The 20,437-nt window shown below is 34.7% G+C and overlaps 2 protein-coding genes across 2 annotated transcripts; both read left to right on the top strand.

Moving 5' to 3' along the window:
* Positions 1-316: 316 nt before the first annotated feature.
* LOC130748186 (uncharacterized) lies at positions 317-1,534 on the top strand. The gene is made up of 2 exons (XM_057601351.1): positions 317-1,114; positions 1,281-1,534. The coding sequence occupies exons 1-2, from the start codon at positions 680-682 to the stop codon at positions 1,353-1,355; spliced, it is 510 nt and encodes a 169-aa protein (XP_057457334.1). The 5' UTR covers positions 317-679; the 3' UTR covers positions 1,356-1,534.
* Positions 1,535-4,494: 2,960 nt separating this feature from the next.
* LOC130743125 (uncharacterized) lies at positions 4,495-5,342 on the top strand. Its single transcript, XM_057595245.1, has 2 exons — positions 4,495-4,926; positions 5,156-5,342. The coding sequence occupies exons 1-2, from the start codon at positions 4,495-4,497 to the stop codon at positions 5,234-5,236; spliced, it is 513 nt and encodes a 170-aa protein (XP_057451228.1). The 3' UTR covers positions 5,237-5,342.
* Positions 5,343-20,437: the final 15,095 nt, after the last annotated feature.

Raw genomic sequence — 20,437 nt, forward strand, 5'->3', positions numbered from 1 at the left:
TTGTTATCAATAGATTTTGGGAATTTTTATAGTTTAAGAAACTAGTGGGTCAGAACATAATTTAGTAAAATAAAAAAATTTCAAAAAGAAATAACTGTGGAGAAACCTACTATAAAAGGTTATTCTAGGGTTGTGCAACCTTACACAAGAAAAAACTTGTGTACCATAAATGAACCCTTATTTTTCTCTCTTATGTTCCTACTCTTAAAGTTCATATTTCTCTCTTAAAATGTAAGGTAGAGAGGTGTAATGTAAACACAACTCAATCATCTATATTACATTTTCATTTCTCTCTTCTTGTATTATGTTTTATGTGTGAATTGTGTGTAAACCCATTACCATCAATATCTTTATCCAAATCCAAATACAATTAACTAATGAAATGCCAGAGCTCAAATCAATCAAAGCACACTCGAGATGCTTTCTGCCTAACTTTAGATCCTTGAAATTCGTCTAGAGAACTCTACTATCCTCCACGTATTCAAGTACGTGTTGCGTCCCTGCGACCCTCCTCCATTCTCTCGACGCCGCGCGTCACACACCCACCATTTCCCGAACCCTCCACCGCCATAAATAACCAAACCACTCGTCCATTCCAAAACAAAATCACCACATTCACCACCACAAACATCAATCAAAGGAGAACAAGAACAAGCTCGAAAACACTCACATCACAACAATGGCAAGCGATGGAAGCGACGAGTTCAGGCTGGTGTCACCCTCGATAAGCAACGAGGGGAGGCTACCAAGACACTACACCGATGAAGGACAAGGAGCGAAGAAGAACATATCTCCACCGTTGGAGTGGTACAACCTCCCGCAGGATACTAAATCTCTAGCTCTCGTCGTGGAGGACATTGACGCGCCTGAGCCGGAGGATCCAATTGTGCCCTGGACCCACTGGGTGGTTGTCAATATCCCGCCGACGATTAAGGGGCTGCCGGAGGGATTCTCCGGCAAAGAGGAGGAGATGGGCGGGGACTATTCCGGGATCAAGGAAGGGACCAATGATTTGAAGAAAACTGGGTGGCATGGTCCTAGGTTGCCCAACCACGGTCATAGGTTGCAGTTTAAGCTTTATGCTTTGGATGATCAGCTTCACCTTGGTAACAAGGTATGTGTCGTGTAAATAGATAACATTTTAGTGTGTTTGGACATTAATCTTTTTAACATATATAAGAACACAGTTACCTCAATCCATAAGAAAAGTTTAATTTAATTTACTTTTTATCTTGAATCTCAATGCATATGACATGTTGAGAATTGATTGTTTTTTGCAGGTGACGAAGGAGAAGCTGTTGGATTCCATTGGAGGGCATGTGCTAGGAGAAGCTGGCTTGACGGCTATTTTCTGATGTGTTAATGTAAAAATATATATTAATATTGTAAGGTTGTTGTGTGTGTTAGATACTCATGTACCATTATGAATGTGATACCAAGCAATGAGATTTTTAAGCATTCTGTCAAATAATCCTTTGCTTGTATCTCTTTTTTATTAATTATTGTTTGAACGAATAATTATTTCCAAGAAATTTAACTAGCAAAGTTAATCAGGATATTAACTTCCTAAACTAAAAATTTACATTAGCAACTGAGTGATTGATTTAAGCAGAATATGTTCGATTGTGATCCCTAAGTAATATCTCGGTTCATAAAAAAAAAACTGGAAGAGGTAGATAGATCTAGTAGAATGAGGAAAAAGAGGATTGTAGCCTCTATTAACCATCCTAATTAATTACGTTAATTAGTTATATGCAAAATTTAGCTGTGTTCAAAATCTAGTCTCAAGAGGAAAGTATATTCGATGTATTAGAATATAATATAAAATCAGTCATTTGGTATTTACTTAACAATTTACCCTTTTGAGATAATTAGTTCTTCGATGTGGTATTGAAGTTTTTATGATTTAACAGTCTAGAGTTCGATTATTGTTTCTCTCACTTTCTATTGAAAAGTGAAATTTAAGCACATAGTAGGTGAGTTTGTGCATTTATCGGGCTTTAAACCTAAAGGGCTCTTGTGGGGAGTGTTAGAATATAATATAAAATTATTCATATGACTCTTACTCAACAGCTTGTGGGGGAGTGTTAGAATATAATATAAAATTATTCATATGACTCTTACTCAACAGCTTAACCTTTTTGAAGAAAATCTCTGGTTCGTTTCTCTAAAATTGTTTAGAACTAGTAAGATGAAATCAAAATTTTAGACCCGTTTTTATGATCATATATTCTTCATATGACATTCTTTTTTGTAAGGAATTACTTGGTCGGATCAAAGATGTATGATTTATTGAACGGACGCTTTGTTGCACCGCTCTTTGTGGAAACCAAGTGGACATTGAGCTGAGTGCTTACATGTCACTTTGTTGCTCAAGTTAGTAAAATTAAACAATAAATATAGATTAAGGTTGAAGGTACGTTGAAGGTACTCTATACCTGGGTGTGTCACTTAGTTGTGTAGAAAGACATCGGTTGTGGATACCTACATGTCACTTTGATGCTCAAATCAATAAAATTGAAGGATGAATAACGACTAAAGTTGAAGGTACCCAATACCTAGGTGTGCATCTTGGTGTTTGTTTTCACATTAAGGTGTAACATATTTGAAAGCAACTATCTTCAGATATAATATAGATACCTTAAGATATAACAAATGTATTGGTAGTATAAGATTTCACGTCTTAGCTTAGGCGACAAATCTCCAGGATAGTTTGAAGTTGGTCTGGACCCGTGGCTTTAAGAGGATAGAGTGAGAGGTACGAAGATGGTGTTAGCTTTGGAGGATAATGGTAGTAGGAAATTTTGTGCCGCTCTTGAACGATATCATTAAGCTCGTTCACAAGGATTAGGTGGTATACGTTTGTTGTGTCAGTCGTTATTGCAACGCTCTTGCAGATTGTTTGGCTAAGTTTGGGCCCTTTTCTTCCCTCGAGCTTCCAGGTCCTTGAGGCGTCATTTTTTGAGTTTTTCTAAGGGCTCACTTCTTGGTTTATAGTTTTTCTTTGTTGTATTAGCTTTTCGGTGTACCAAGAAAATGAGTCTTTATCGACCAAAAAAAAAAGAGTCTTTGTTCTCATGTGCGTGGGAAGTTATTGATATTGAGAAAAAGTATATCATCTATTATTTTATTTTCTAACAGTTTCTCCTAATTCGAGTGTTCTTTCTCTTAATTCGAGTATTCAATCTTTAGAATGCTTGGAGCGGTAAAATCTGAGATAATCTCTAGTTTAAAGCAATGAAATACTTGGTCTGCTTCATGTGGTACTCTTGTGATACATAATGAGCCTAATAGCTTCAAGGCATGTGTCCAAGGTGAGCTAAATTCGTATAGTTATAAGGTCATCATTTTGTATCAACACCTAGTCAGAGATCTCTTAAAATGGGAAGAAATGTGTCTTCTGGTTTGACTATTGATGGAGTGAATGGACATGTGCGGCTTCTAGGTTGGTGAGGATTTACTTGGTGCGCAATTTTAAATGGTGTGCAATTATGGAGCGTTAGGTGCAAAAGGTTATCTTTACTCTTGCTTGAAAGTGAAAGAGTGTCTTTGCCCCTACCTCATTTCCTTTAAATCTTGAATTTAGGCGTCACTTCGCCTACTTTTATCTATCACATCTTACCATGTTTTTGCCTCTGGAGATTACCTTTGATCTAGAGCGCGTGAATCATTTCTTGATGAAATCTTCAACTCTCTTTTGATTGGGTAAACGGTCTATTCTTTTCATTGTTTCAAATTCATTTCTTTTCCATTATGTTATTGCATGTTAGGATATAGCCAAAGCTAGGAACTTCATGTTGCATCTCTAGAGTAGTTTCACCATTCGCACTAGTCAACTTCTTTTATCATTGTGTGTGGTCTAGGTTGTTGAAGACATCTACTTATTGAGCGTCCGTAAGTCTGCTACCGTGACAACACTCAATAAATGGATGTTACAACCTATACCACCACACACAATAATGGAAGAAAAGGAGAGGGCCGACACAGAGGGTCCATGAGTCTGCTACGGCTGAGGGACAAGTTCTTACAGCTTACACTGAATCGTTTAAGGGGAAGGATTTTCCTTGAAGTAGGTGTTCTTCAGAGTTTGACCAAGAAGTTATTTTTATTCACAAGACTTCCCTAATCAATCATTTGTTTAAGAAAATAAGTATTTGAACCACCGACTCATTTGATTCCTCTCTACCTCCCTTAACTTATTTAGGACCAAAATAATAATTTCTCCATTTTCACTATGTTTCTTCGTTTATGTTTTTACTATTACGGGTCTAATATTTTTATTCTTTCAAAGCCCTGATCATGAGAGATGAGCTCAAACCGCTTGGAACGGTGGTGCTAAACGTGTCAAAGCCACACTCTTCTTTTTGTTACTGCCATGACACTTGTTCCACCACCCAATTGAAAGCTCACTATCTCCCTGTTTCGAGCTTCTATATAGAGCGCATGCAGCAGGTAACTAACTACGAATCGCATTAGCAAATTGCACCAATATCCATGGCTAGCAACGAATTCAAGCTTGTTTCACCAGCAATTGATAACGAAGGAGGAGGGAAACTGCCACGATTCTATACACAAGAAGGTGTAGGCTCAAAGTGGGATATATCTCCGCCGTTAGAGTGGCATAACCCGCCACCCAAAACCAAGAGCTTTGCCCTTGTGGTGCAGGACATCGACGCCGTGGACCCCGCCGGGAACCCGGTGCAGCTCACCCACTGGGTTGTGGTCAACATTCCAGCAACCGTGAGGGGGTTGCCAGAAGGATTCTCCGGGAAAGAAGGGGAAGTGGGAGCTGAGTTTGCTGCGATTGAAGAAGGGCTTAATGATTGGAAGGTGAACCTTTGGCGTGGTCCTAAGATGCCAAACTATGGTGATAGGTTTGAGTTTAGGCTCTATGCTCTTGATTATGAAACACACTTTGATAATCAGGTACTATTTATATTGAATTATCTACTAAAAAGTGGACTAAATAAATTCTAATAAGTGTTAATATAATTAAGTTAACTAGTATTAGAGCTTATCAAAAATCAACTTGATATATTACTAACATCTTTCATGAATCATGATGGAATGAATGCAGACAGGCCACTTATTTTTTTGAGTTTTTCTTCTATAACTTAGAAATAAAGATAAAAGAGTTTATTTGAAACATTGGCAGGTTACGAAGCTGAAGCTGAAGCTGTTGGACGCAATAGCAGCGCATACAGTGGGAGAAGCCATATTGACTGCTACTTTCTGATATATGCATAGCGATCTAAAATGCCTAATCCGTTTAGACACCTACAGTTTTTTATTTTATTTTATGGTTTTTATAGTTAGAAATTGTAGAAGTTGGTCACATCAGTGCTATATGAATTAGCACTGCTTAATGAAACTCCAGATTAAAAAACTATACCATTAATGGTGCGCTACCTTTGTTTTTAGATGCTATTAGCTAGTGCCTTTCTTGTTAATTATCCTCTTGTAAAAAAAATAGCGGTCGATCCCTTTTTCTTTGTTTTGTTTTGTGTTTTTGGTCTTTCTATTTTGCTTTGTTTTACTATTGAGGGTTTTTTATTATTCAAATATTTATTGAATTGAATGAAAGTAAAAGAGGTACTTCATACAAACTAGAGTTAGTTTTTTGCTGCGCTGCACGAGGAACGTTTATCTTATTACGAATATGGAATATGTAAGTAAAATTTATGAATATAAACAAATCTGAAGATGAATATAAAATTTAATGACAAAAAGAATGAAGAATGGATTTTTTTTATATATATATTCATTGAACAAAATATTGGGTGTTTGGCGAAGAATATACAAAATCAATAAGTTTTGATTAAATGAACATTATCATGTCCAAACAGTTATAATTTATGCATTATAGGAAATAACAACAGATCCGTCCGCCAATTGAACATATAAATTGCATATTACCTCCAAATTAAATTCATAAATACATTGGATTAGAGGATCTTAACAACAAACTTATTAAGATAAAAATAAAAGGAAATTATATAAATAACAATCTTAATAAGATAAAAATAAAAAAAAATAAAAAAAATTACATTAACACTCACATTATATGAAAATGGAAATACATATCTGCACTCATTTCATTTTATTACCCATTTGTTTCACTTGAATTCTTCATATTGGACTCTAGCTGAAATAAATAAAATTTGATTATTTCAAATATTTGTTGATTGAGCATTTTAGGTAAAGAAAGTAAAAAAGAGAATTGAACCAACCAATCATAGGTTGTCGAGGACTTCTTACTATACAACGTTTCGATTACAATTTGAAACAACTTCTTTATCGTCAATGATAAGGATTTTTAATCTCTTTCTAAATCTTACTCTTGAAAGTGCAACATAGAGTTGTTTGTGTGTAAAAACAGTCTTGGAAGATACAAACCAACCGTTGACCTTGACTCTTGTTTATGGTCATTATGATGTTGATAGTTATTGAAAGTGCAATATAGAGTTGTTTGTGTGTAAAAATAGGTATTTGAAGATACAAACCAACCGTTGACAACTGGCTTTGACTCTGGTTTATGGTCATTGTGATGCTGATAGTTATTGGAAATTGTCGTCACTAATATTTGAAAGGTAGCCAGAATCCGATGGAGTTAAGGACATTATATGTAGACATTACATGTAGACAATTCCTTGATAGACAATTACATGTAGACAATTCCTTGATAGATATAGACAATTTCAACTTTGGAAGATCCTTGACCGACATTACATGTAGACAATTCCTTGATAGATATAGAACATAAAATCTAGAATGAGCTATTCTCCTCCAGGTAATAACAAAGAAGCAATTTCATTTGACACCACATTCAAAACAATAAGACCTTTTGAGGGGCATACACAGGTTCAGCAACAATTGAAGGGACATTAAAGGGGTTAACATCGCGAATCTGATTAGCAAAGAAGTCTGAAAATGCAAACTCAAAATCCGAATCATCCATATTTTCAATATCATTAATAGGTTCACCTGGCATATATATATTTGTTTGCAGTCACTGTTGTAAATTTGGATGTCAAAAACACAATTGTCCACTAAATGCAGCCAAAATGTGCATGTTCCTTGAAGATCATATAACTCTCGAAGAGCATACCAACCCATAGTCAGATAAGGGTGAGTTTGGCTCATATTAAAATGAATCACATGAGATTTTTCCCTTAATCAATCAATGTCCATAGCTCTTTCAACTCATGCCAAAAATCTCTTACAAATGGATGCATGACTTCACAAGTATAATGAAAAAAAAAGGAGTGCTTAGAATTACAACACTACAAACGGAAGAAATAAAATAGGAATCAACAGCTTACCTCCTTATCGTGGCTCATCACCGGCAAGAAATACTTATACAAAAGTCAAGGGGAACATTTTGGGGTAGCCATATTTGATATAGCCTTGGATACAGAATTTTGAGAAGTCAAGACAGAGAAAAAAAGAAGTCTGAGAAGTTGTCCCATATGAGTTATAGAATGGGATGAGTGAAGATATTGTTCAGTGGTGAAAGATTTTATGAAACCATGAAACTATTTGAAGGAAAAAATATGTGCATGACACTTGGAAGAACAAACGAACCAATTATTAGAGTAATTGAGGTTTAATTAATAATAAAACTTCATCATTAGATATACCTTGGTAGCCTACATTTCAGAAGATAAACCTTTTAACTTCAGCCCACTAAACGAATTCCAAAATTTACATTTTAAACAATCAATATCTCTTTAGCAATGATTCAACGTGGGAAATGTAATATTTTATTAAAAGCCAATTTTCCATAAGCAATACAGATGAAAACAGTTTTGTTGTTATTTATCGTTCAATCAGCCAAAGTTCGTCCTGATGACGCATAGGTAATCCAAAACAAAACTTATAAACACATGGAACAATTTTTTTTAATAAGATGAAAGTGAGTGAGTAAAGAGAATGAAAGTTCTGGAAAAACGTCAGTTGAAAAGGCAAACAAAACTCCAAGGATCTTCATATAGCTGGGGCGGCAATACAAAAGTAACTCCAATAAATTGAAATTGTGTTTACCCAGTAGATAGTTATAATTTGTATAAGCCTGTTAACATAATATACTTTCTTAAAAAAGAAGAAGAAATATCATATAAAAAGAAATTAAAGATGAAAATATATTAAATAAGATAATAATCACAAAAAGGATGTTAAGTACACAAAAATGAGTAATACAAAAAAGGTATAAATTCAACGTTACGTTTGGTTGTATGAAAGTAATGTACATATTTTTTCTTTTTTTATGAGTTTTTTTTTTTGAAAAGAAAAGCAGATTACGAATTTCAAAAACCTGTACAGCTTGAATTTGGATATGAACAAACAAACAAAAGAATTTAATTTGCATATATTAGGATTCAGCTTTCATTATTTAGTATCTCAATCTTTTACAATTGAAGAATTAATTGACATTTCAATTACAATAAAATATTGTCGCGCGAAGCATGAGTAAAAGACTCTAGTATGATATTAAAAATTTATCAAATAGACTACCGAGTTTAACTAATTTAAACTATGAAAAAACTCTTCCATCCACTGAAATTTTCTTTCTAATATCCCCCATGTAGAAATTAACGATAATATGGAAAGTATAGGAGATCAAATTACTGAAAATACAAAAAAAAAAAACACCACCTTTTCTGACTTAAGGTAAAAGTATAGAATTCAAAAATAAATGGACAAATCAAATGTTTCAAATAGATTCATGTTTTTGAATCATATTACTATCACCTTAAAAAGAGGAAATTTTATTCTTTATAAATTTCACATGATAAACTTATATAAAAGTCAAAGAAGTCACACTTAAATTCTCTGTAATACAAAAGACTCATGAAATTTCAACTACTTTTAAAAGTGATCATTAAATTCTCTATACTATGAAAGTCTCATAAGTAACCATTAGATTCTAGTGCCAAGATTCACTAGTCAAAGTGTTGCTATTGTTATAACCTAACTTAAAAGCTAAAAATACCTTAGCAACCACAACAACTCAATTACCACAAAATGCTAAGAACACCTTGTTCATAGTTTTCTTAAGTATGAAACTATGGATACATAGGAATACTATGTTCTATACAAGTTTAGAACTCAATGTATTTTTCAAACATAATTTCTATCAAATGAAGATTCTCCTTGTTGTGTTGGATTAGCCTCCTCATTCCCTTGATCCCGTGAAAGATATAAACATGTATGATTAAGAGTATCTAACATGTCAAACTTAACCATAAATGTAAAAAAATTGCATTTCATAGCAAAAGTAAGAATATAAAATTATTAACATTTTAGTAAAATTCCCAGACAAAGCTGCCAAGTTTGCATTGATATGTCCTTCCTTCATTTGCATGTATGCAAAAAGTACAGTTTGCAACGTCTTGATATTCTCATCTAAGGCGGCTAACTTAGTCTTTAGAGAATTAAGTTCTTCATTTAGTTGAGTAGATTCAGCTGAACTGATGGAGTTCTTCATTTGTGTGGTAGTGGATCTAAAGGCAACACTATGAAGAGCTCCTACACCTAGTCCTCGCACAAATCCCGAGTGATCTGGCCCCAAAACTTTGGCAAGGGCGTCATTTTTTGAAACCTCTGAGAAATCAAGTGTTTGGCTTAGCTCTTGCTCAACCAACACCTGCATATATTTTAAATTAATGACATTAAAGTACAGTTGCTCAATTCAGAGTTTCATACTTTAGAAATTGAAAAATCAGCATATGGAAGAAATCACTAGTTGTTGTTTGAAAAGAATTAAAAAAGGAGCAATCGGAGAAAGCAACAACACAAGCAAGGTTATTCACGCGTACAAGGGAATCCAAACCAAAACCCAAGACCCCTAAGAGACCACACACGAAAGAAACGCAGAAAAATTGGAGAAAGCACAGCATCGCTAGACAGCCCCAAAACCAGTACAAACAACAATAAAACAACATAGGTTCATGGTGCAAACAGCAGCAAAAATGGCAGTAAAACAGCATAGGGACATGGTGCAAACAACAGAAAAATAGCATATGATCATGGTGCAAAAACATAGCAATAAACCATAGAAATCAGCAGCAAAATACACCAGAGAAGCATATGTACCGCCCCAAAATTATCTAGACAAACCCACAGTGAATCATTCCTATTACACTAATCTATACTTGAATGGTGTGTTTCTAAAAGACTCAATCTGTTTGTTCATCACATTTATCTTAATCTTAAACACTCATATTATTCAAGACAAGCTTGATTTGACAGCTCCTATATCTCATAACAACCAGTAGATATGTTTTATGCATTCAAAAAAGATCTAAACATGGGAAATTTGTAACTTACCCCCACTGATCTTGCATCCTCATTGACATATGACCCATAGCTTTTCTTGTGAGTTGCAATGTACATTTCACATCGGCTTACTTCACGCTCAAGCTCTATTTCCTACGCATATACGTGTGATCCAAATAAGCCCAAATGTTAAATAAAAATGATTAAAACAGCTCATTAATGCCTAGCAAGGAAAAACACGAGATATTTACCATTTCATATTGTCTCCTTGAAAAAAGTTTAGATCCGCCAGTGTAGAGAATAGTTTGTTTTTTACGTTCCTCGGAATTCCTTTGACATAACTCCTATTTATGAACTATATATTCAGTAAAATATAATCTAAAAAAGATAATGGTAGGTAAACAATAAATAGAAATTACACCTGATATTCTTGTTCAAGTAATAATCAACAAATGATGACCATTGATCCTTAGGAACTCCATCAGGGATATTAGCAATAAGGTATCCTCTAGAATATGAAGGGTCATATTTCGAATTCCATAATTTCAACTTGTCATTCCTATACTTTCTCCCTATGATAAGAAGACAATGGTGCTTGGCAAATAATTCTGAGGTCTGAAAATGAAAAAGATTCTTCATAAAAAACATTAATGTTAGTGGGTTGTAGTTAAAAGACAAGAATTATAGTATAATTTCAAAGTTTTAAAGCATATTAGAAAATATAATTTACATATCCATATACCTTCAAAGTGTTAAAACAGTCATCTTTGTAAGGATCTACTACTTCTATCCAACTTTCAAAATTGATAGGAACATTATTAGGATCTAGGACAATACGTCCACAAGCTCTTGAAAGGAGTGACGCAGCTTGTTCACAAGCTCGCCTTTGCCTATCAAACAACACAATTATGAGCTGACATTTAAGCATATCAAACACATATCTTATTGTCAATTGGATCGTCTTTTGGTTTCCATGTTCATCTATTAAAAATAGGTTAATATTAGCATATGCATGAATACATAGGAAAATTAGAAATTAGAAATTAAAAAGGAAAAAAGTACTACCTATAGCTTGTACAGCCACAATCGAGTGGACTCTCGTGTATTAGATGATGTAGCTGAGCGCTTAGCTTTAGGATACACGGTTGTTCAAGTGAAAAAATCGGTAAAATCTGTTAGATCAAGGTTTGATCAGTGGTTGCATCTCTATGTTTTGATGATTACAATTAAGGTTTGTGATGATGAACAATTGTGGTACCCTAACGTTTGTTTTGTTTAGTTGTGACAAACAGGTTCTGAATCTGACCCAAGCCTATTCGTTCAGAAGAAGAAGAACCAAGGGTTACTAAAAAGAGAGCTCATTAACCTACCATGTTCGTTCTGAACAGTGGCAAATACTTCAGAAGCTCTGAAGATGGAAGCTCTCAAGAAGATCTGAAGAACTCAAGTCAGAAGTTCTGAAGACCAGATGTTCCAGTGGAACGGTCCAGAAGCAGAAGACTCAAGTTCTGAAGACTTGCAAGAAGTTGGTTCTGAAGACCCAGGCTATTCTAGCTCTGACGATCAGAAGTTCTGAGGAACTTGTTCAGAAGCAGAAGTTGCATGGTCAGAAGACTCCAAGCTTCAATCTGACGATGATCAGAAGCTTCATCAAACGTTCATCTGAAGCTCCTTCATCACAAGTCAACTAGTGAAAGGACAGGTCGCTATCACAGTACAACGTCGTACAAGTCTCAGTCTGTCCGCCACCTACCTTGTACAGCCTAGCAGTCTGATATTACAGAATTGCCACTCCAACGGATAAAACCCTAGCAACGGCTACATCACAAGTCTTGGAGTATATAAAGGCTGAAGAAAGAAGAAAGAAGCTAAGAAACTTTGCTGAAAATATTCAACACATACGAACCATTCTCTTAGCATTATTTATTCACTGTTCTTAAACTTCTGAGTTTACTATTCGCTTGTTAGAAGCACTTATTGTAAACCCGAAACCTTTTACACATTTTGTAAAGTTCATCAAGAGACCAAGGTTGGTCGGATCTTGAGAGGACTGAATCAAGGCTGATTCAGTATTTAGCTAGTCTTAAGAGGATCGGTACATCAGCTTCTTAAGAGGATACTAGTGAGAAAATCAGTGTATTGTTAGTCACTTAGCAGGTTGCAAAGTGCAGTTGTAACACTCATTGATTTTAGTGGATTGCCTTCATCAGAAGAAGGAAGAAATCACCTTCACAGGTGGACTGGATTAGCTTGAGCTTTTATCTCAAGTGAACCAGGATAAAATACTCGTGTGCTTTACTTCCTATTATTCAGCACTTAGTTTTTATCTTTGAGTTTTGAAAAAGCTGAAAAGTATACCCGAGATTCAAAAACTCTATTCAAACCCCCCCCCCCCTTTCTAGTGTTTTTCGCACCTTCAAAATCAGCATGTTTATACATATGAAAGAATAAACACAATATAAACACAACTTAAATAAAAACAAGAACAAGTTACATACTACCAAACGATGGAACAAGTGCTTGAGAATGGGGTAGTGGTGGCTCCATATGAGGCATATAATACTCTTCAAGTGAAGGTTGACGCGTCAAACTTGATGTGTCATAGTTGGAGCTTGAGAAGAAACATCATCCTTTGAGCGCTTTTCTTCAGGATTCACGGCTGTTCAAGTGTGAAAAATATATTAAAATCAGCATGTTTATACATATGAAAGAATAAACACAATATAATCACAACTTAAATAAGAATAGTAACAAGTGACATACTACCAAACGATGGAACGAGTGCTTGAAAATGGTGTAGTGATGGCTCCATATGAGGCATAGAATGTTCTTCAATTGAAGGTTGACGCGTCAAACTTGAGGTTCCATACACTCTAGTTAGGGCTTGAGAAGAAACATCATCCTTTGAGCGCTTAGCTTTAGGATACACGAAGAATAAGAACAAGTGACATACTACCAAACGATGGAACGAGTGCTTGAAAATGACGTAGTGGTGGCTCCATATGAGGCATAAAATGTTCTTCCAGTGAAGGTTGACGCGTCAAACTTGGGGTTCCATACACTCTAGTTGGGGCTTGAGAAGAAACACCATTCTTTGAGCGCTTAGCTTTAGGATACACGACTGTTCAAGTGTGAAAAATATATTAAAATCAGAATTTTTGAATAGACACAACTTGAGTTAAAACAAGAACAATTGACATACTACCAAATGATAGAACGAGTGCTTGAAAATGGTGTAGTGGGGGCTCCATATGAGGCATAGAATGTTCTTCAAGTGAAGGTTGACGCGTCAAACTTGAGGTTCCATACACTCTAGTTGGAGCTTGAGAAGAAACATCATCCTTTGAGCGCTTTGCTTTAGGATTCACGGCTGTTCAAATGTGAAAAATAAACTATAATCAAATTTTTTGAATAAACACAACTTAAATAAGAACAGGAACAAGTGACATACTACCAAAGGATGGAATGGGTGCTTGAGAATGGTGTAATGGTGACTTGGGACCTTCCATTGCAATTAATTGAAGACCTGAACTATCACATCAAGGGAAAGTAACGCAAAACCTTTGCCGATAGGTTTTTCATACAAATAATTGTCCCATTTTTTCCCTTTCTTGGCTTCCATCTAGATTTTCCTCAATGTTTGCATCTCTCCAAATTTTCATCTTCTCCCCAGTACAACATGCAATTTTTCGGCCAAGCATCTATCTTGGTATAATGAAGACCAAGTTTGTGGATAACCTTCTTTGCCTCGTAGAGCGAATCAGGTAGCTTTGCAAACTCAAATGCATCTTTCAACAGATATAGTATTAATGACTTTGCCTTATCAGTGACACCAGACAAGCATTTTATATGATATAATCTTAAAAAAAAAGATAACTTTGAGTAATTTTGACAATCTTCATACAATTGTTGCTGAACATCCTCAACCAAATCATCAAAATCTCTTTGGTCTTCTTTTGGTATGGCGTCTCCAAACTCAGATGGTTCAGGTGAAGAGGTGGGTTCTGCATCACAAGTTCTCTTTACCCCAAACACATCATTTATCATATCTAGTACTGGGTTTTCATTTTGTAGTGGCTCCAACGTTCCTTGAGTGTCCCTTGATGTGATAGTTTCATATGTTTCATCATACCATATCCAAACCTTATAATTTTTGGGAAAATCCTTGCAAATCAAGTGGTCACGCACTATATCTCTACTTTCCCATTTTTTACATTGACATTTAGGACATAGACACCTTATTACACCATCAACTAACCGCTTCTCAAATGCAAAATCTAGAAATTTATCCAGCCCGTCAAGGTATTCAGTTGTATTTCGTGGCATATCAATCCATGATTTATCCATTTTAATGACACACCTGATTTGGTCATAATGATACACTCAAAAGTTACAATTAAACCAAGGCAGAAACAATCAAGATTGAAAAATATGCATAATAATTGATCAACAAAACAGAATAAGCATATGGCAGCATCATTGATCAGTCTTCAATTAGATGATAGAATATAGAGTCTGAAGTTCAAAACTAAATGTACATGCTGGTCAGATCATTTTTAATTGTGAAACAAACTTTAATAGATGTGGATTCTAGAGCTTCCTGCACTTTGGAACTTCTTGACTCCCTGCAAGATATTTGAACATTTTATCAACAAAAAGAAGAGAAAAAATATAAGAAATTGAAAAGGAAAAAAATCTAAGAAAGGTGATAAAATTGAACTTGATAAATTCATTCATAAGGTTTCAGGAAAAGGTTTTAAGATGAAAAACCTTACTAACTCATATGCACCAGTTGCATTTTTATATGAAATGTGCCAACCAGCTCATAAATTAGGAAACAATAAAATCAGACCAATTGAATAATGCATTAGTAAATTAGCTATTATAGTGCAGTGTAAAATTCTTGTTAATTATGTTCATGATGTGAAGCAATGCTGATAACAATTCAAATTCAAGTGCATATTTTGTACCACATTCTCATGGATATTAACAATCCAGTACAGACAAGAGATGCTTCCTGCGATGGTATGTCTAACAATTATAGAGCAGTGCTAAGGTACAAAGATGAGATCAGTCAATGTATACCATTGCATGTGTTGAATTTCAAGCATGTTGGAATACCAAGCCATTGACCCCTTTGCAAACAGGACTCTATTATTGTCATCTTGAGTTGGCTACTAAGTTAATATATATACAAAGTCCTGGTCATTTTACTCTTATGGATAAAACATGCTATAAGATATGGAGAAAAGGCCTCTGATTATCTATCTAGATGCATTGCTTGTGTGAATATAACGCAAGGGAAACCTGGCAATGAATTGAGTGATCCTTCATTCAGCACTCTTATTTCTTAAGAGATTAGAGTACAAATGAATAATTTCGTTCTATATAAAACTCATATCAAGTGATACGTGATCCTTTATGTCATTAGTTTCTTCTATAAGCAACAAAGGGTCATTAGAAAATGCTTTTTTTCTAAGTCAACACATTGATAATCTTCCATAAGAATATGGGTCAAAGTAATGAACACAATTATGAACTAAACACACACTCAGTTCAAAGTAATGAACCCAATTGAATCAATAACTTGGACATGTGCTAATTTGATTTTTGATATTTTCATAAACAGATGGTCTGCAATTGCAGCTGAGTTACCAGGAAGAACATATAATGAAATAAAGAACCATTGGCATACCGGCCTCAAGAGAAGAGTTGAACATAACACTATTACTAAGAGACAATCTTATGCTATTATCCTCATACCAAGGTTTATGACTAAATATCATAGAATTGATGTACTAAATAGATTCTTTACATTCTAATCACTGCAACCTCAATTTCATTATGTTGAGGGCAACACGACTTAGTGAATAAAGGTGAATGTGCTAGTATCAAGTAAACAAAAATCAAAACAATAGTCGTGTTTCAATTTCACTATCCTCCAAGACAAGATTAACACACAAACATATACTTCTCAGCAAAACAAGATTTAACGAGGCAATGGAGTACTTTCATCTAAATCCATTAGAAAATTTCTGTTCAATTTTTACCTTGAAGTACCTACTAAATCTGATTATACTCCCTTGAACTGTTCTTTCCGTTGAAGCTCTCACCAGTAAAACTCTCAGCAGATGCAAAAATCTAAGCCCACATACACAAAAAAGAAAACCCACAATCAGTGATGAAACACAATAGATCCATCAGAAATTAGAATATTGGATGAACATAATAGGAATCAGAAATTTCATATCCATACAAAAGCAGAAGAGGGTTTGGATTCAAACAGAAGCAGAATTGTTACAAAGAGGGTTTCGATTCAAACAGAAGCAGAATTGTTACTCACCGATTAGAACAAAATCAAGATCTGGATTGAACACGATAGGAGCCAGAAGAGCTATGGATCAATGCAAGGGTGGAAATAGAGCACTTCCATGGCTGCTTGAAGCAGCTTGAAGTAGTAGCTCGCTCGTGAATCAGAACCTCACTCGTGAATCAGAAGCTCGATCGCTCCTTCCTCAGAAGCTTTTTCGTGAATGAACTCTCTCTCTCTCTCTATCGTGAATGAACTCTCTCTCTATCTGGTTGAATATTTCTGATTTTTTTCACAAAAATAATGGTAAAATAAAATATTAGTGGCGGTCTATCTGTGACCACCACAAACTGCATGCCACTAAAAACTACCTTTTTGTAGTGTATTAACATATGTGAATTTCCAGAAGTAGATATTTAAAATATTATTAATATCTAGTAGTACAATTTACTCTGTTAATTTAATTTCCTAATTTAGATATTTAAAATCTTATATGCATACAAAAGTTTTAGAAAAAGAATAAGTAAAAGAATCCAAAATAATTAAATAATCAAAGAGGATCCAGACAACAATTCTGAGAGAATAAAACCAATCCAAAGTGGTGACATATCAGTTCCAAAAAACCGATGGTGCAGCTCACAAAAACAAAACAAAATACTACTACTTGAAATGATCCAATATCCTTAACCGAAACTCAACCTAATCAAATGTCTCCAAAACAAAGGCAAAACTGTTCCTATCTTCTCCTTCTTAACAACCTTCAGTGGCTTTTTCACCACATTAGAAGAGCCCAGAGCTTCATCTTAGGGGGGAAAAAGACGCTTCAAAAGAGGAGATTCCACATTGTCCATGCACAGCTAGATTCGCAATAACATGGGAATCACCATCCACCTCTACTCCATCAGATGACTTCTGAAATAAATAAATAAAAACAAAAAGAAGTATAAATTTAGTTACAATTTAGTTATATAATTGAGTCAAAAGCAATAAAGTAACAAAAAAGTTAACTTTACCCTTAGTTTTCCTATCCATTTTCACTTGTTTCTTCCATGCAACTAAAGTTGCAATAGGCACAACACATTGGAAAATAGGCAAATCAAATACAGGAGAATTATCATCAGCAGCTTGATCTACCAATTTTTGTTGAACATTACTTTGTACATCACCTATGCTTCTAGTTGGGACATGCTGGAAAATAAATTTATGATGAAAAATTATGAAACGGAAAATATAGCAACAAACCATGGAAAGAAACAGGAAATACTAATTCTAAACTGAACTACATTGGCAATGTAAACTGCAGGTGGAGAAACTGTGATTTGGTTGTCCTAACCCAAATCCATTGCAGGAGCATTGGTAATAAGAGCATTTGGAGAATTTTCAGCCACTCCAAAGTCACCATCAGATTCTATAATCAATATATCAATAATTAGTCATATACAGTCATAAAGTCCACACACATATGATCAATACAAAAATGGGATCTCCATTTACCTTAGAGAAACTCAAGAAAGAGGATTCACCCCTTAAAATAGAAGTTGGAGTCGAGACAATTTGGTAAAGATTGGAATCATAAGGCATAGTCACAAGTTGATTTGAATTGGGTTATCGCATCTTCATCAGAACATATTTTCTTTACCTGGTAAGATGGTTCGAACTTGTAATTAGAACTGCTATTCACTTCAATCTTGAATAAGAATGTTTTATCAATCAAAACCAGAATTTTCAGAGGGACAAGATAATCAGCAAGATCCTAAAAATTATAATTTAAATTAGAATTAAGTTTGAAACGAAATATCGAATCAAACCATTGATATTTTAACTCGTTATGTCATACAAACCTTGGTCATTGAGTTGACAAATGAAGCACATGATATGTTCAATAGGGTTGATACTTCTTGATAATTAATAATGAAAGTTGTCGACTCAGTATGGTCCATAACCCTAACTTGCTGCTTGTACCTAGTACATGGGGTAACAATATTTAGAACACAATTTTCGCAAAAATACATGCCATTAGCTAGGATAACCTTCTTGTTACACTTGCAGACCGGGTAACACAACGGATTCCCTTAAGGAATGAACTTTATAGTATCCAGGACAAGACATGTTGTTTTCTACTCAACAATTTAAAAGACAGTTAGAATTTAACAAATTTATAAAAACATGTTCCAATCAGAATACAAAAGTTATGAAAGATTAAATACCTCAGCTAAATCGAAAACAATTTAAAAGACAGTTAGAATTTAACAAATTGATAAAAACATGTTCCAATCGGAATACAAAAGTTATGAAAGATTAAATACCTCAGCTAAATCCTTAATCTGTTTAATAGATTTTCCTTCAATCTGATTCAAGAATTTCTCAGTAATGGAAACCCTTCCTGAATCTTGAAGTTGGCTGGGGACTTGGGTCGCTGGGTCATTCAGTTCAAAAAACCTACACATGAATATGGATGTAAATAAAAATCCTTACACTCAAACACATTTAAATACATATAAAAAATTAACCTTGCATGGAGTGGTTCTGCTTCCTCAACATCTGGATTAATTAAAATCTTTGTAGCACCATACACATTTTGAACACTGGGTCTTCCTAAAACAGCTCAATAACACACTTAAAATAGACATTAGACACAGTACAATATGAATGAAATAAATACTATTACTTTTGCAACTAACTATTCATAACCTCTGAATGGTTTAATTTTAGCATATTGAATAGCAACTATTGCATTTGTCATGTCACCAAAAGCCAATTATCCAAGAATCTTTCCAACATAGTTACCAAAGAAAGTGCATTAAAGATGAACCTTGCAATTTTAATGGGCAAACAATTTAAGAATTTGGTTTAATTAACATGGTTGAGAAAAAAATACAGTACTAACCCATCTTGATCAAGCTCGATCATAACTCTCTTATGAATTTTTCCATCCTTCTCAAACTCTTGTTCGCCGTTAAATCCAGTAAGGATTCCAAAAATATTTGAGGGAAACAAAAAAGAGATGTCAGAAATAGATTTCACATTTCAACAACATGTAAAAAACGTTAGAATCAAATAAAAGATACTTATTAAATAAGAAGAATTAGGATCATTGAACATAGTCTCAGACAATGGCATGAAAGAGTAAAGACTTTTGGTGATTGGAGTGTTTCTAATCTCCTTCATAGTGGTATGGATATGAAAGTTAATTTTAAACAGATGAGCAGTTGTTCTAAAATCACCAACATTGTCCCCGACACCAAAGTATGAAATCTGATAGAGACGACCTTCAATTAACAGGGGTTGGAACCTATACACCAAAGTTCTCCTTACTAAAGCATGAACCTTACAACCTTGCAATATTTAAAAAAATATTTACATCGCATATCAATGACTAACAGAAATATGGAATCAGAGATACAAATGAAGATAAATCTACCTTAGGATCCATCAAAACCAACTCCATAGAGAATGACAGTTTCCCTCCACTGAAGCTGGGACTAACCCACAAGCGAATCACCTTGGTAACGATGTTCCAAGTATCCTTCGAAGCATTCACATCTAAGACATCATCAACTTTGATTGCCATGGTTAATGAACGAATTTCCGAGCAAGGAAATTAGATGGGAACAAAGCAACGGTTGATGAAACAATATGCAACATCAAGTTCTTATTTAGGGGAAAAGAGGGAAGTGAGGCGCGAGTAGGTCTTCAATTTGAATTTAGAATCACAGAAGGGCGCAACGTTATTTCCTTTTGGAATCTATAAATAGGGTAATTTTGGATCACACGCTTACCACTACGCCAAAACCAATTGGCCAGTGCCCCGTTTCGAATGTTATCCTGCAGGCAGGATGCTGACCCACC

The sequence above is a fragment of the Lotus japonicus genome, chromosome 3 (assembly GCF_012489685.1).
Source record: "Lotus japonicus ecotype B-129 chromosome 3, LjGifu_v1.2".
NCBI classification, from domain to species: domain Eukaryota; kingdom Viridiplantae; phylum Streptophyta; class Magnoliopsida; order Fabales; family Fabaceae; genus Lotus; species Lotus japonicus.